Source organism: Leucopleurus acutus (assembly GCF_964270905.1).
Source record: "Leucopleurus acutus genome assembly, chromosome: 3".
Taxonomy (NCBI): Eukaryota; Metazoa; Chordata; class Mammalia; order Artiodactyla; family Delphinidae; genus Leucopleurus; species Leucopleurus acutus.
Window position 1 is genome coordinate 58,737,910 of NC_139145.1, and position 17,626 is coordinate 58,755,535.

General features: G+C 41.2%; 2 protein-coding genes across 2 annotated transcripts in view; both read right to left on the reverse strand.

Moving 5' to 3' along the window:
• Nucleotides 1-17,626, reverse strand: part of LOC309958909 (uncharacterized protein) — a gene marked incomplete at both ends in the record, with an annotated part of 97,705 nt that overhangs the window by 65,306 nt on the left and 14,773 nt on the right. Inside the window, 2 exons of the mRNA XM_082835036.1 lie at nucleotides 10,135-10,297; nucleotides 10,433-10,696. Of these exons, the coding sequence (XP_082691162.1) occupies nucleotides 10,135-10,297; nucleotides 10,433-10,696 (427 nt within the window). The remainder of the gene's footprint in view (nucleotides 1-10,134; nucleotides 10,298-10,432; nucleotides 10,697-17,626) is intronic.
• On the reverse strand, nucleotides 7,577-10,024 carry PCDHAC1 (protocadherin alpha subfamily C, 1; the record flags this gene model as incomplete). The annotated part of the gene is given in 5 exon segments (XM_082836866.1): nucleotides 7,577-8,078; nucleotides 8,080-8,179; nucleotides 8,182-9,496; nucleotides 9,498-9,607; nucleotides 9,610-10,024. Coding segments are annotated over 5 exon segments (2,442 nt in total).

Consider the following 17,626-nt stretch of genomic DNA (forward strand, 5'->3'; position numbering starts at 1 on the left):
GAATTGGGTGACTGGGATTGACATGTATACACTGATGTGTATAAAATTGATGACTAATAAGAACCTGCTGTATAAAAACATAAAATTCAAAAAAAAAAGAAAGCCCTCACTGTGAAAGCAACTTGAAACAAATGAACCTAACTGTGTAGTTGGTGGCATAACTACACAGAGATGAACTATTCCAAGATACTTTAAAACACAGTAACTTGTACAAGCCTAGTAAAATATACCCTACAAATGAAAAGAATGGCAAAAATATTAAACTGTTACTGTAATCACAATGTTGGTTTAATGCTGGTATTGTTTTCTAAGTGTGTTCTTTGAGTAGTGTGTGGTAATAAATTAGTAATTATGTTGATATAAATGAACACTGTTTTTTTTTTTTGGTTTTTTTTTGCGGTACGTGGGCCTCTCACTGTTGTGGCCTCTCCCGTTGCGGCGCAGAGGCTCCGGACGCGCAGGCTCAGCGGCCATGGCTCACGGACCTAGTCGCTCCGCGGCATGTGGGATCTTCCCAGACCGGGGCACGAACCCGTGTCCCCTGCATCGGCAGGCGGACTCTCAACCACTGCGCCACCAGGGAAGCCCAACACTGGGATTTTTGTTATGGGAGACAGGAGATACAAATGTAAGAGTGATGAAATTAAGTAAAAACCTTATAGTTCTGAACTTGAATTGTAAAAATTAATATGAACTTGTGATTTATTTTACCTTTTAAAAAATGCATATCCCCTAGTTCACACCTAGAAACGCTGACTCAACCACGTAGGAATAAGCACACCTATTGTCCAGATTATATTTCTAAATACCATCTCCCACAAAAAAGAATTGAAGGATCTTTGTAGAATGGTTGACTCCAGGTATGAGAGAGGAAATTTACAAGATGGACTTGGGTATTTATAACACCAGAAGGCAGACATTCTCTTAAAAATGAATGAAATGAGCCTGTCACTGCAAGGAAAACAAGTGACAGTATTTGTTGCAAATGATAAAATTTAAGATTTTGAGTAAGAATCACAATTTTGGGAAACTTTTGTCTGCCACCATGAGCTTGTACCTTCCCAAAACTAAAAGACTGTCTGTCTGATGAGATCGATGGTGCTATTGACAAATGTGATTTTTTGTTATTGCATAATAAAATGTGTCCACATTTGGAAGATCTGTAGAGCTCAGTGAACCAATATTTCTCAAACAACCAATAAACCTGACTTAAAAAAAAGTATACAATGGAAGGGAGGGATGAATGGTCTAAGCATTTTAATATTCACTTCGTAGACTGTTCAGTATTCAATTATTACATTATATGGAAAAAAACACAAATCTAGAACTTAAATTTTTAAAATGAGGTAGTAGTACACACCACTATTAACAAAGAAAATGTAAAAGTCTGGTAATACTAATTATTCAAGAATGTGGAGTAACTGAAACTCTCAAGCGCTGCTGGCAGGAGAGGAACTTGGAACAACTAATTTGGGAACCTGTTGGCAGTATCTATTAAAGTTGAGCATACTCATACCACATAACCAAGCAATTTCTACTACTAGATACATAGTCATCAGAAATGCAAATATGTGCACCAAAAGACACGGAAAAAATGTTCACAGCAGAATTGTCCATAATAGCAAAAATAAACTTGAAAAAAATGTCCATCAGCAGAAAAATGGATAAATAAATTGTGATATATTCATACAATGTGACATACAACAACTTAATGGATGGATTATTGCTATACACAGCAGGCCAGGTGATTGTCATATGTATGATATTGAATTAAATTAGCCAGACACAAAAACATAATCATACCATAGGATTCTATTTTTATGATGTTGGAATTCATGATAATAGTTATATTTCAGAAGGGAGTAAAGATAGAGGGGGCTGAGTGGGGCTTGGGGTGCTGGTAATGCTCTCCTACTTCTTTACCTCTGTGGTGATTACATGATTCTGTTGATTTTGAATTGTTCAGCGCGTTATACATATACGATATATGAACTTTTATGTATGTTATACTTGAATTAAAAATTTTAAAAATATGATTTGCATGAAGCAGATCATACCATACTTAGGGGAATTTTTCAGCTTTAAATCCATACATTAAAAATAACAAAACCTGAAAAACAATAAGCTATATAAGAAGCTAGAAATCAAATAGCAAATGGAACATAAAGAAAATATTAGGAGGTAAATAATGTTTAAAGCAGAAATCAATTAAATAGAAAGCAAATATACAAGCAAGAGAATCCCAAAAGCCAAGTTAGTCCTTGAAAGGCTAATATAATAAGCTACTTCCAAGTCTAACCAGGAAAAATGAGAGGTGACAATAACATCAAGATTGGAAAGAGGAATATCACTACAGATCCTGTAGATGTTACAAAGATCACAAAGAGGATATTATTAAAAACTTTATGCCAAAATATTTGAAAATTTACATAAAATTAACGTATTTCTGGAAAAAGAGAATTCACAGAAATGAAACAAGAAGAATAAAAATATGAATATTTCTCTTACTAATAAAGAAATGTGATTTCATGATTTAAAACTTTCCCACAAAGAAAACTTAAGGCACAGAGAACATTCCTAGTGAATTCTACTAAATATTTAAGACAGAAATAACACTAATCTTAACAAACATGACCAGAGACTAGAAAAAAAGGAGAGGAAAAAAAACACTTCTAACTTGTTTAATAAGGCCAGCATAACCTTGATACCAAATCCTTAAAAGAAAGGAAAATGACATGCCAATCTCAAGTGATGTATACAGATGCCGAAACCCACTATTAAGATGTCTTAATTGGTTGTTTTTATTTTGTATGAACATCATTTTGATTCTAAACAAAACAGCTGTAATCTTTGCTTAAAGATTCTAAAGAATAAACATAATGTGCCTGAATTCAGAGAGTATATTTTGAGGTATGTCAATAGAGCTCAGCTATGAAAACAGTATATGTGTACATGGCAAACAGATGACTCTAGGAACAGTCAACAATTTGGGTTGGGACAGAAAGGCTTTTCTCTTTCTCTGCAGCATAGGAGACAACGTAACTGCATATTCATTCTTAGATTCCAAGACAAGTTCTATGTTTATAGCTTGAGGAAGAAATTCTTATCCTAATTCTTTTTCATAAATGCAGTATAAAAGAGACATGTGGTTTCCTGACCCATTCTCATCTCATCAATTAAAATTGGGAACAAGGTGAGCAACCACCTTTATCCTTAAGTTTTTGTTTTAAAGAATAATCCTTACCAATAAATTCCTTGCTTCCCATACTTTAATCAGAGTCCTAGACAGTGATTTATATTCATTTGACATTCTGCCAAATGCTATTTCTGATATTCACATTACACGCATTTGAGCAATGTAAAAACCTCTTAGTAATTTAGTCTACCTTCATCCCAAGCCAGCTAAAGTGTACTTAGTCTCTGGAATATTATTTCCCTCTAACTGCAAATATTGAAGGCAACAAAAATCAATAGGTCATTAACATTATCAGATGTTGTCAAAACTTTCCCACTCATACATCTCCCAAAAGCATTGCTTTTCTTTTTCTACTCAAGTTATAATGCTCTTTTTCTCTCCTTTTCACTAGTTTGAGGTTTTTGCATTATACAGTGAATACTATTGTGCTATCTATTTACATATTTTTTAATCTGAATATATATCATATACCTTGCACGCTTCCTTAGTTACTGCACTCTAAAGTTTTTCGGCGTGTGGTTATCAGCTTCAAAGTCAAAATAGATATAAGGAAACATCCAATTAACCTATGGGAAAGTCTACTTAAGGAATATACGTTAGCAAATAAAAACACCCAGAATGCCAAAAACATTCTACCACTCTGTTAACAAACAACACTGCAAAGGGGAAATATTTATACTCCATAGATCCTGGCAAAAGAGAAACTGCTTTAATCCCTGAAAAATGATACACTAATAAAACATTAGTATGTTTAAAATATAATTTTCATGTGGAAATTTTAATAAAGTCAGTTGTATGCTGTTGTGCATTTTTGCTACATTTATATTTACTACCTTAAAAAAATTGCCAATGCAACTAATTTTAAATAGTAGAGTTTACACCTCAGATACCATCGAAAAATTAAATTGTCTATCAAGAATTTTTTGTTTTTGTGGCACGCTCACTGTTGTGGCCTCCCCAGTTGCAAAGCACAGGCTCCGGACGCAGATTTACCAATGCAATTAATTTTAAATAGTGGAGTTTACACCTCAGATACCATCTAAAAATTCAAATTGTCTATCAAGAATTTTTTTGTGTGTGTGGCACGCTCACTGTTGTGGCCTCTCCAGTTGCAGGGCACAGGCTCCAGACGCACAGGCTCAGCGGCCATGGCTCACGGGCCGAGCCGCAAAGGATCTTCCCGGACCGGGGCACGAACCCGTGTCCCCTGCATCGGCAGGCGGACTCTCAACCACTGCACCACCAGGGAAGCCCTATCAAGAATTTTAACAGAAAAAATTGCCATGAGGCTCGTGTTGTCTACTTGTTGCACAGTGGGTCAATTTTGGTTATATCTGTTAAATATTAACCAAGAAGAGATATAGATAAAAGGTTTTCCTGAATTTCTTTTTTTCTTCCTGAATTTCTTAAGTTAATTTTTTTTAGTATCGTAAATTATACTAACATACACTCTAAACTAAAATAAGACAGAAGAGCTTAGAGTTAGAACAAAATATAAACACATATGCATCAACGTGATTCTGTGTGACTCGGGCACACAGTTAAAATTATGAAATTTCACACTTTTCAAAGGATATATGTTTTATAAAACTGAAGCAACAAATACCTTATTTCTAGAATTCTGTAGTTGTTCTTAAGGCATTCAGTGAACACTATGATAAGCATTCTTTTCTAAAGAATCAAGATTGGATCAATATGCACTTGGATAGGAAGAAGTAAATAATAAATGCCTGTGTTGAATTACAAATACTACAGCTTTACAGAAGTTATTTTCCCCATGTTTTTAATACATCAAACTTTCTATATATATAAGGAATTATCTAGCCCACAAAAATTAACAATGAACAACCTAAAAAGCAAAATATCAACAATGATGGAAAAAGACTGTCCAACTGGATGAGTGAGATGGCACAATAGCCCTGCACGTCTAAACAGTATATCTCTGTTACTTTATCACTCACATAAGTTTAAAAATTCTGTGGCAGGGGACATTTTCCTCTGTTATTAACTGCATATTTTTTCCTTTTAAGTAGATAATTTTCCTTCTAACTCTCAGATCCATTGATCTTATCACTTACTTACGTTTCCTTTGTAGTCTAGTCAAACTGTTTCTCTCAAACAATTCCTGATTCTCAAACTGCATTGACATTGCTGGTATCCTTATCTCTCCTTGTTACAGAAAGCAATGAAATAAAAGAAATAAATGGTGAATTTTCTTAATAGAGTTTATACACTGTGTTTTGATACCTGAAATACTAACATTTTGTGCACCAATTTTCTCCCTTAAAATTAACTGCATTTTAATTTTCATTCACTGCAAAGTTCACAGTGTTATGATGTGCATCCCTACTAATCACTTTGTTATCTACAGGAACTGGACTCTTATTTAACCCCAGAATACAGCACTGAGATTTCTCATGCTAGCTCTAGGACCAGAAAATCCCTGTTGTGTTGTTTCATGATTATATATCATAAGGAAGAAAATAATATGTTTGAAAATAGCCTTTAAACTGTTAACTATATATACACGTAAAGATAAAAGTTAAGTTAAAGTTTTTCCCTCTATGTTGAAGAGTGTTTCCAGCCAATTAATATATTCACAAATTTAATTATTCATTCATCAGCAAGTATTTACTAATAATATATATTGGATTCCATTATATCATGTGTGAATATTAATTATGCAAAATTATAATGGATGCAAATCTATTTTATTTGCAGTTAACATAATTATTTGAAGGAGAATAACTTATCCAATTTTCTCTCTTATTACCTAGAAGAGTAGAACATTCCCTTCGTTCCCTTCCCTAATTTCTGCACAACCTTTCTCTTGTATCCATGATCTCTATGAGAAGTTGGAAAGTAATATTGTAAAATTGCTAAGCCAATTGCTCCCACTCCACTCAGAAAGTTTTCAAATGCCAAACAGATAAACTGAGGTATAATTTAATTTTATTAGATGCATTACTCCCAAATATGGTATTTACTTACTTCTAAGTATACTGGTTTCTAAAATAATAAGAATATTAAATCCAAGTTGAATGGACTTTGAATGGTAAGTGCACCTTTGAACACACAAATGTTTCTGACATAACAATTACTCATCTGTCTTCTTTGTGAAATATATCAATAAGAACACAAAATAAAAGGTTGTCAAGTCCTATACCCAATCATCTTATCTTCTTTCTGTCAGTACAAATAGGTGTTTTGAGATATGCCTAGAATTTTTACGTACTTACAAACACTGTGTGGAACTATTAGCTGTGTTTTGGAGTATCATTCTCAAAAAAGACTACTTTGTCAAAACGGGACTCATTGTAAAATATAGCCTAGAGAGTATGCTGCATTTTATTAAACGGTATAGCATTCACAATCCAATTCAACAGCTATCTCTACCACAAAGCCTCCTATGATTCCCTCCTCCCTGCCTAGATGTTCTCTCATGTTATCTCTCTCCCTTCTTTGAACATCCACTGCAATTTACTTTTACATGTTTTAGGTTAACATCATTTTTAAATCATGTATTGTAATGATTTGAATAAACGTCTCATCATCCATGATATTAAGTTTGTATTACACAAAGACTCTTACATAATTTTCATTCTCACCTTAGGAATCAGAATGCCTTACACACATCTGTTGCTCAAAATACTTCTAATGAAGGGATATTTGCTTTAAGTAATTCCTTAAAGAAATTCGTAAAAGGAATTATTTAAAGACACCCCAGGGGACTTCCCTGGTGGCACAGTGGTTAAGAATGCACCTGCCAATGCAGGGGACACAGGTTCAAGCCCTGGTCCGGGAAGATCCCACATGCTGCAGAGCTATGAAGTCCATGCGCCACAACTACTAGAGCCTGTGCTCTAGAGCACTGAGCCCGTGTGCCACAACTACTGAAGCCTGCATGCCTAGAGCCTGGACTCTGCAACAAGAGAAGCCACCGCAATGAGAAGCACACGCACTGAAACAAAGAGTAGCCCCTGCTCACCACAACTAGGGAAAGCCCGCGAGCAGCAATGAAGACCCAACACAGCCAAAAATAAGTAAATAAAAATAAATAAATTTTTTTAAAAAGACCCCCCCCAGGTTGTTTATTACCTGTACCAGAAACTTTGGTGCTTTTTTTTAAATTTTAGACCTTTATGCTATATTATTTTAATTGTTCTGTAATAGGTTTGAATTTCTTACCTTGCTTTCTCAGAAATAAACTGTAACCTTCTTGAGGCCAAGGTCAGTCTCTTTTAACGCCTATATCTTCCCAGAATCCTTAGCACAGGGGATGCTAAGCAGGAGCATTCAATTCATTGGATTAAATGTTGCCAAAGGCTCATCTAAGAAACATTTCAGAAATAGCTAGTGGTCATTTCCTGGTCAAGGGAATCAAATCCCATAAACTTTGCTTACCACGGCATTGACATTTGCATGATCCCCTTTCCTATTGTGAATCTGAATACAGGATATTGGCACATTCAGTCCTATCCCAGAGGCCAAATTTCTCAGGTCAGCAGCACTGTATTCCCCACGCAACAGCAAACTGTTATTGTTAGAACCAAGTCCCAGAGAGGCCCGACAGAGGTAGGTCTGAGAAAGTCTTTCGACTGTAGTGACATCTATTGTGGCAGATGTCATGCAAGGATTCAAAGCCATCTTGCTCCCATATCTCAACTCCTCTGGAGAGCGACAGCAGCTCTGAGAGCAACAACCTGGGATCTGGCTCAACTTGCTACTCACAAAGAAAAGTAAGCACCCCAGAAATAAAAAGGAAATACAGGCCAGGGCAATTACTAAATACAGGTTCTGGGCAGAAAGGTGCCCGCCTTTTTCCCAGCCATCTTCAAAGTCTGGAAGGACCCGAGGGACAGAGTTGCTCAACAGCCCAGTGTGACAGACCCAGTGATGGGTCTCCATGGTCCTGAACCACTACCACCACCCTCTGTTTAACTGCATCAGCGGGAAGAACTAAGCGAGCAGTATGGAGCCCATATTGGCTGAAATTCTAAAAAGGCTCGAGTCAGAAGCCTGAGAGATGTGGTAAGAAAGCCAAGCATTGGAGCCACTGTCTGCATCCTCTGCTACCACTTTTGTGACCAGGTGTCCTGTTCTGGCAGAGCGGGGCACAATTTCCACTGGGACAGAGCCATTTCTGGGCAAGGGAAACAAGATGACTGGAGGCTTGTCGTTCCTGTCTACCACAAACAAGTTCACAGTCACTGTTTCACTTCTGGGAGGAATGCCACCATCCTGGGCTTCCACTTGGAAGTGACACTCCCTGAGCTGCTCAAAGTCAAAGGAAATTTTGGCAGTGATAGTCCCACTGGAGGAATCTACTGCCACCAAGTTAGAGGCTGCTTGCCCTTCAGAGATAATATCCAACAGCTCATAAAAGATGATGCCATTCTTCCCCAGATCTGGGTCCTGGGCAAACACACATCCTAGGGAGGCCCCAGGGCCATTGTTTTCAGCCACAAGAAGTTCCTGTTTCGGTTGAGAAAAGTTTGGTGTATTGTCGTTCACATCAGCAACTGACACAGTCAGTGTCCTGCGGGTGCTAAGTGGGGGCGAGTCACCATCTAAGGCGGTGATCAGGACCTGATATTCACTGACCTGCTCCCGGTCCAACGGCCCATCAGTCAGCAAGCTGTAGTAGTTGTCAAAGGAAGCCTTCAGCTTAAAAGGGCCTCCAGTGGACATGCTACAAACGACCTTACCATTGGGACCAAGGTCCTCATCCCTTACACTAAGGAGAGCAATCACTGTGCCAGCGGCGGTGTCCTCGGAAACTGGACTGGAGAAAGTGGGGAGGTTCACCTCAGGATCGTGATCGTTCACATCAGTCACTTCCACCAGCAGTTTGGTGGTGCTGGCTAGACCGAAGGCGCCTTCATCCCTCGCCTCGATGTATGCCTCCAACAGCGTTTCAGGCGGACCTAGTGAAGCAGCTACCCGCACTTCCCCATTTCTAGGGTGCACGTGAAAGTGGTGTCGCAGCTTTGCCTGCGTGCTATTGCTTAAGGAGTACCGGATTTCCCCATTGGAGCCTTCATCCGGGTCCGAGGCTTGAACTCGGAATAACACAGTCCCGTTGGGTGCAGTCTCTGGCACCTTGGTGCGGTATACTGAGCGCTCAAATACAGGTGCATTGTCGTTTGTGTCCACCACGACGACGGTGACTTGTCCGTCTCCGGAGCGCGCCGGCGGCCCGCCGTCCCGGGAGGTGAGCACCAGCCGGTGGGTGGCACGCTGCTCCTGATCCTGCCCTTTCTCCAATACCAACTCCGGGTATTCGCTGCCGTCGACCCGCGCACGACCCCATGTCCAGGCGAAAGGGCTGGCTGGGGCTCAGGCTGTAGCTTAGCACCCCATTGCTTCCCTCGTTGGCATCTTGGGCATTAGGGAGAGTAAAACGGGCTCCGGCATCAGGAACTCGGGAATGTGCAACTGCACGTCGCCGGCAGGGAAGTGAAGCGAGTTGTCGTTGGTGTCCAGGACGTGAACGTGAATCTTGTGCAGCTCCAGCGGGTCCTCCAGCACCAGCTCATAGGTCAGGACGCAGGCAGCTTTGTCCCCGCACAGCCGTTCGCGATCCGCCGGCTCTCTGACCACCAAGCTTCCGCTGGCCAGATCGACCTCGAAGTAGGGCTCGCCGTGGCTGGAAAGGAAGCGAAAGTTCCGCAAGGACAGAGCGGCCGCTGACAGCCTCAAGTCCTGGGCAACATTGCCTACGGCTACGCCCCGTTCGGTCTCCTCCGACACGGAGTATTCGAGCTGTCCCGCTGCAGAGCCGCAGGAGACCCACAAACATAGAACCGCCACCCTCCAACCCACCATCCTCCCTCCCTCTCGGCGTCCTCGTTCCACCAGCGGTGACCCGGGACCATGCTCCGGACTCCCGGAGATCACAAGCCGTGGTTTTAAAAAAGAAAAAAACGAGGGCCGACCGGCCGCTGCTGCCGACTGGAGGTGCAGAGACCGCCGACGTTCGCCTTCCGAATACCGGAATTGCCCGGGGCCGGCCGGCTGCGAGCTAGGCTTGCTAGACTGGAGGCTTGGCAGCCGTCTGGGAAAGCGGAGCGGACCGGGTGCGGAGGAGTGCAGCGCCGCCTAGGGGTGCAGAGACGAGGTAAACCGCCGGCGTTGGGGAAGCGCGGTCTCGGTTCCCAGCCAGCTGGGATCTCGCCACGCGCCCAGGCAGCGAGCGCGGGGCGGGGCAAGGAAGACGCTCCCAACAACTAATACGCCTTCCCTTAAACGGCGTTTCCTAGGACAACGCCCTGAGACCGCCGCGGTCTTAATGTCTACAACCTCTCCCTGAAGACAGTTTATAACTGGGGCTGAGCTCGGCTGGCGTTTCTCCGCGACTGCTTGAAAGCGGAGCGTCGGGTCCCGGGCGCTCGGACCCACTGACTCCCTACATTGCCCGCGGAGAGGGCGGAACTCCGACAGGAACCGCGGGGCGGAGGCGCTGATAGGCGGAACCGTGACCGTGAACCACGACACCTTCTAGGCTTAAGGAAACAGGAGCCCACAAACCAAGTGCTGGGATGCATTCCGTGCTGGATTCTCAGCCTCTCCGCTGCGGGTTTAAGTCTCTTCCTGCACCTTCTTATATCCCGGGAGCTGCCAAGATTTCAGTAGAGGCTACCAGCGAGAGGCAGATTGGGAAGCTTCCCCGGGATTCTCGCTTTTCAAGACACAAAAGTGTGCGAGCGCAATTCCGTTCCACGTTTCCGCTTTTTTGCGCATCAGCAGTTTCTCGTTCCCCAGGAGGCCCTACTGGGAGTGCTTTGCAAGCGGCCCCCGACGCTGTGGGCGAGGGAGGAGGTTAGCACCAAAAACTCAGAAAGATTGACAACTCATCCCCAAACAGGACGTGCAAAGTGAAGGGGAGAGAAAGTACTGAGATACTTTACAGAGTGTGACCAGAAAACTGTTCTGCAAATTTGCTGTCTGTAAATGTTTAGAAAACAGCACTGAGGTGGGGTAAGAACTGGCTTGATACCCATAAATTCTCCAGCTTTGTTTTTTGGCCGGTCTTCTGCACGGAAATCGGGACAGTGATCTGTTTTAAGAAAAACAGCTCTTGGCCGCAATAAATACGGCCAGATTCCGCCTAGCACCCAATAACCAGTGGCTTCTCCAGAGAGGGAGGAGAGCTGAAAAAGAGACTGACATTAAACACTAAATTCCTCACTCAAATCCTTCTTTTAATACAATTGCAGTGTCCAAAGCCCCAGGAACCAAAATTTGAAAGACGAAAGCCAAATAGAGATAAAGAATTGAAGCTTTCAGGGCATTATATTTCCTGGTCAGAAAACTGCCTAAAAGTATGGATAATTATTGAAGGTGAGTACAGGACACATGGGGTTAATTACACAATTCTCTCAACTTTAGTGTATGTTTGAATATTTCTCTAATAATTTTTTAAATTGTCAGTTAAAATGGAGGTGGGGGCAGGAGTAGATAGGCAGCTCCAGCTTTCTGGTTTTAAGACTAAAAGTGGGATTGGTAACTTCAGTGTGCCACTAAGAACCAGTCTCCTCTGACCATCACAAACCCATTCCTTATTTCTTCCAAGGAAGTAGGGCAGGCTGCCACATAAGGCAATGTAAGTATATAGTAAATGCCCCTGACTAGTTTGTCTTTCCGAACTAGGGAACCAAAAAAATCATTGACGCCAAGTCTTGAATAAAATTAAAGCGAGAAACCTGTCAGCCCGTTGAAATGTTGTTCGGTAGAGTCATAAGCATAGCCATCATTGGGGAATCCTCATTAGGATGTGAAATAACTAATAAAAATTGAATTGATTCCTCACCAAATTTCAGAACCAAAACTGATTTTCTACTTCAGTGTGAGAGATTATTAGGATTTGCATTTTCTCAATTTAATGCTGCTAACCAAGCTAACTGCTTTGGGGTAAAAGGTTATACTTTTCGCTTTTCCATTAGCAGCAGATGAAATGCACCTGGAGAGATGTACTCAACTTTTGGAAGGCCCGTGAATTTTACACCTGCAAGCAAGCTTCTTATTATCCCGGGTTTAGGAGGACAGTGAGGCAGGAGATAGATGGGCTCCAGGGTAGACATTTACAACTAGCCTCCTGCTCACACTTCCTGGGGTTAGAAGAAGATGGGCTCCAGGCCAGACATTCATTACCAGCCCCCTGTTTACATCACATACAAGAGACAAATGGGCTCCAGAACTACATATTTATGACCGGACTCCAGTCTATATTTTGAGATCTGCACCTTGATGTAAAAACCAGCAACAGAAATAGGATAAATAACTGGACATTGGACATTTTTATGGCAGGGACCGAGTGGGACTAAACCCTGTTAAAAGATCAAGAGTTCATACATTTCCCATCCTTGGGGCAAGGGAAATATTGCATATGCTTAGAAAAGGCTCCTTGGGGGTCAAAAGGGAGGGGGCACCACCCCATAATATGTGATGCTAAGGCCATCCCATAGCCTCTGGGCTGTTGTGCACGCATGTTGGGGAGGGTCCTAAGGCAGGGCAGGTGTGGAAAAAGAAACCAGATAATTGGCCAAAGGTAAACAAAGACCCCGAAGAACTGCCCTATATAGATGACTTAACCACCTCTTTACTGAACTCCTCCTCATTAAGGAGGGCACCTACACCCTTTCTCTCCGGGTGTGCATCTCTGCCTTGCTTCTATCTTAACTAAACAAACTGTGCTCTCCCACTTGTTGTTGTGCTGTGTCTCTAATAATAAACTTTGTACCTGTTTTTACAGTTTTGCCTCTGTGAGAAATGCATTTTTCACTGGGAGCAAGAGCCAGGGGGTGTGGCAGCTAGGATTCCTGGTTTTCATCCAGGCTACCCACGTTCAATTCCTGGACAAGGAATTAAGATCTCGCTTCACGCCATCACTCACTTCTGCCTCTCCGAGATCAATAGGATGTGTGGGTGTGGATTAGGAAGTGGGGAGAAAGGAAAACACATACTGAGAATCAGCATGGAAAATCTTGACAAAAACTCTCCCCCATTCACACACTTCTCAGACTTTTGGCTTCCCTTTTCTCCTGTTTCTGTTTAAACTGCCACTGATGTTTATTTTAAAAAGATTTACTTAGTCTCAGGAATAAGTAGATAGAGCTCTCCTAGTAGAATTTGTCCCACCATCTGCCTCCCTATCTTTAGGCATAACTGGGATTTGTGGGAACGTGGTATTTACTGACATAAACTGGAGTTTGTGGGAAAGCAATATTTGCTCATATAAACTGGGATCTGTGGGAAAGCAACATTTAGGAGATACTTGGGATATTTGGATATCCCAAAGATGAGAAAGTCTCAAGACTTTTTTGTTTTGTATAAGATTGCTAGGTGAATAAAATCATAAATTAACAAAACTTCTCTTTAGCAGAACCTTTCCTTTCTAGTATTTCATTTTGCCAGTTTATGGCATTTTCCATAGTGTCTCCTAATTCAAATATTTTCGAGTTTTAATTAGGTGCAAGTACAAGTTTAAGTGGACTCTGTGCAAAAACATTGTTCTGATTTCTGCTTGGGTTCTATTGCAAAGACTGTTATTATAAAGCTCTCCCACCAAACTTGGCCGTAATCTGTAAATTCAAGAGATTTCTAGCCATAAGTTCATATTAGAGATATTGAAGCCAAACAGGAGAATAATCTGAATACCCACCAAAGAGTTTGTCAGCAAAAGGATACTGTACTTTAAATAAGATTTTCTTAGTGCTTAAGATTATTCCCTGGGAGTATGTTATGTACTTATGGGAACTAAATTAAAAGACTGAACATGACAATCACGTTAAGCAAATTTTCATCCTGTAAAATAGCTTCATGTAGTGTTAAAATCAAGCCTAACAGGGTGGGAGTTGTTTGAGGGTAGAGATCTGTATCACTCAATTTTGTTTCTTAAATATCCAGCTAAGCTTTGGGCATGTAAATTAAGTGGCTATGTACCTGGCCTACGTCATTCATTGTTTCTTTTTTTACTTGAACACCTTACCAATAGCACACTGCTATAGAATTTCTTTCTCAAGTTTGTACTACCGAGTTTTTCTCCGTAATATAATATCATTTAAAATGTCATAGACCCTTTTTCAGCTGCATCACATACCTTTTTTATGATGGATTAAAAACTAAAATTCACATCCGTTTTTTTCTAGATGTTATTAAGCCACAGATCAAAAAGTCCTAGACTTTTTTTTTTAATTTATTTATTTTTGGCTGCGTTGGGTCTTTGTTGCTGTACGCAGACTTTCTCTAGTTGCGGGGAGCGGGGGCTACTCTTCGTTGCGGTACGCGGGCTTCTCATTGCAGTGGCTTCTCTTGTGGAGCATGGGCTCTAGGGCACGCAGGCTTCAGTAGTTGTGGCACACGGGCTCAGTAGTTGTGGCTCACGGGCTCTAGAGTGCAGGCTCAGTAGTTGTGGCGCATGGGCTTAGTTGCTCCGCGGCACGTGGGATCCTCCCGGACCAGGGCTCAAACCCGTGTCCCCCGCATTGGCAGGCGGATTCTTAACCACTGCGCCACCAGGGAAGTCCCAGTCCTAGACTTTTATACTTAATTTTTTAACTCAAATTTGCTGAATGTCATTGTGTTAAGAGCTAGCCAATCTGATTCAATCACATATTTTACCTATATCAAATTACATCTTCCTACATATTTGGTAAGCAGTCACACCAGATCTTCCTCTGAGCTTCAGAAAAAAATTTTCATCAAGTGTGGCTGAAAAGTAAGGCTTGCAACCACTACCAACCACCCTACCTGACATCAGTTTATTAGGAGCGCCTAACCTAAAATAAAGATCTGAGAAAGACACTATCAACATTCTCCAAAAAGGACTCTACACAAATCCCACATTATATTAAGTTTCAAAACAAAGTATTTCCAGGTCATTATTGTGATATATATTTAAAAGAAAGTTGATAAAAATTTGACAGCTGTCACAAAAAAAATGGCCATCTTAATTTTAAACAGTAAAAACACTAGAATTTTTCCCATGAAAAATCAGGAGCATAACACCACACTTCATGTCATAGTTATTATTCAATACTGACTTGGATATTCTGGACAACACAAGATAAGGAAGTGTGTGTGTGTGTGTGTGTGTGTGTGTGTGTGTGTGTGTGTGTGTGTATTAGAAAGGAGTATAAAATATACTGTTAGATGATAAATTTATAGGTAATATAATTTTCTACTCATAAAATCCCAGAGAATTAAAGAAAAAATAATTAGAACTAAAAAAGAGCTCAATGAGATGATTAGCTTAAAAATAAAAAACATACCTTTCCTACATACCTTCAATAACTAGACAAAAAGTGGGATTTCTATCAATTATGGATAAATGAAAATAAACATTTTAATTTAATAAAGTTATATCTTTTTAGGCTCCAGACGCACAGGCTCAGTGTCCATGGCTCACGGGCCTAGCCGCTTTGCGGCATGTGGGATCTTCCCGGACCTGGGCACGAACCCGTATCCCCTGCATCGGCAGGCAGACTCTCAACCACTGCACCACCAGGGAAGCCCTAAAGTTATATCTCTGATGAAACTCTTTAAAACATTTGAACTTCAACCATAGTATATATGAAGAGAAGTTACCAAGTGCCATGAAGATTGAACTAAGATAAGAGAAAATGCTGAGAAAGGATTCCTGCCACTGGAGACCTTGGGAAAAGCTGGTAGATTGGAGTTTTCCAGAGTAGTGCTTCACACTGAGATATAACACCAAAGGTCCCTTGTTTGGAACAAAAACATCTAGGTACATAGGCTAAATCAGGCAGCGTTTTCCTGTAAACCCATTTGTCAGCGCAAAATAGGAGAGAAAGCAGGACTGAATGTGATAGTGAGCAGAGGCACCATTGTTTCAAGAGTGAACCTAAGGATACGGTAAAGTTAAGAGAAAACTCTAGATGACAAATTGCTCTGCAGCTGCCAGTTCTCATTAGTTGGAGGTATGTAAAAGCTAAGGTACACGCAAACTCCTCTAACAAACAGTAAACAAGGAAATGATCACGTTAGTCCAGAGCACTGTTGGCCCATCCATTTACACTTTCCACCTGCAGATAGCTGGTCCTAAAGGAACTCCTCTCAAAGATAAATAGTAATCAAAAAAGAGCCAACATAGGATCTACATAAATATTACAAGAAGGAATAAGAAAATAAATATGAAAAATAACAGATGAGAACACACAGGTCTCTGGAACTTCCCTGGTGGTCCAGTGGTTAAGACTCCATGCTTCCACTGCAGGGGGCACAGGTTCGATCCCTGGTCAGGGAACTAAGATCCCACATACGGCATGGCCCGGCCAAAACAAAAAGCAAAAAACAGAAAAACCCCACAGGTCTCTAGAGGTCTCTAGTCAGAAGATTTATGAAACAATTTTAAAGGGTCTCAGAGAATTAAGAACTCAAAACAAAGGTACAGAATTTCAAAATGAAAAGGCCACAAAAGACCATGAAAACTGAGCTGATGCAATTCATGAAATAAATGGAAGAGAAATATAAAATCAGAAATAACAGAATATAATAACAGAAATTAAAGCCACATTGGAAACAGTAAAAAAAGTGAACAGGCTCTGCTTGGTACATAGTCAAGAACAAGAAGAAACATGTGAGAAGGCTGAGAAAAATAAACAGAAAGAACAAACTTCCCGTTTCAGCTCCAACATGTAAAAAGCTTAGAATTTATCACTCCTTTCCTTATAATAACAACAAGAAAAGCTGGATACATGACTTTTCCTGAACCCATCAGAGAACTGAGTTTACAGGGAAAACCTCCGCCCTGAAATCTGGAGAAACAAGCAAATCCAGAGAGTCACAGCCAAGATCTGCTTCCACGGAGCAGAAGCCACTAGAGCCAGAGGCTGGTAGGGAACACTTAAATGGAAATTTTGACAAATTGCTGAAGGCTGAGTTGTGGACTATCTTGAGAGTGAGAAACTCCTGGAGGGCACAGTTGGGGCCCCCTACACCCAATTTTACGGGCTTTACTTTCAGGAACCCCACTAGGTTCTCAAAGCGAACATCCAAGAAACATTTCCTTGTGGCTCTGGCAGGGAGAGAGGAAGAGTACTCCTTCTGAGATATGCCCAGAGGCTTCTCCTTTCTTCTTTTAAAAAAGCAATTGTATGTAACAATATGTATAAATGTATTGCTGGGCCTATAATATTTAGAAATGAAACAACTTTGCCAATTACAGTACAAAGGAGGTGGATAGAAGAACAGCTGTATTAGATAAGGAAAGGACAACAGATGGTAATTCTGATCCACATCAACAAATGAACAGAACCAGAAATGGCAAATAAGAAACACTATAGGGCTTCCCTGGTGGCGCAGTGGTTGAGAGTCCGCCTGCCAATGCAGGGGACACGGGTTCGTGCCCCGGTCTGGGAAGATCCCACATGCCACGGAGTGGCTGGGCCCGTGAGCCATGGCTGCTGA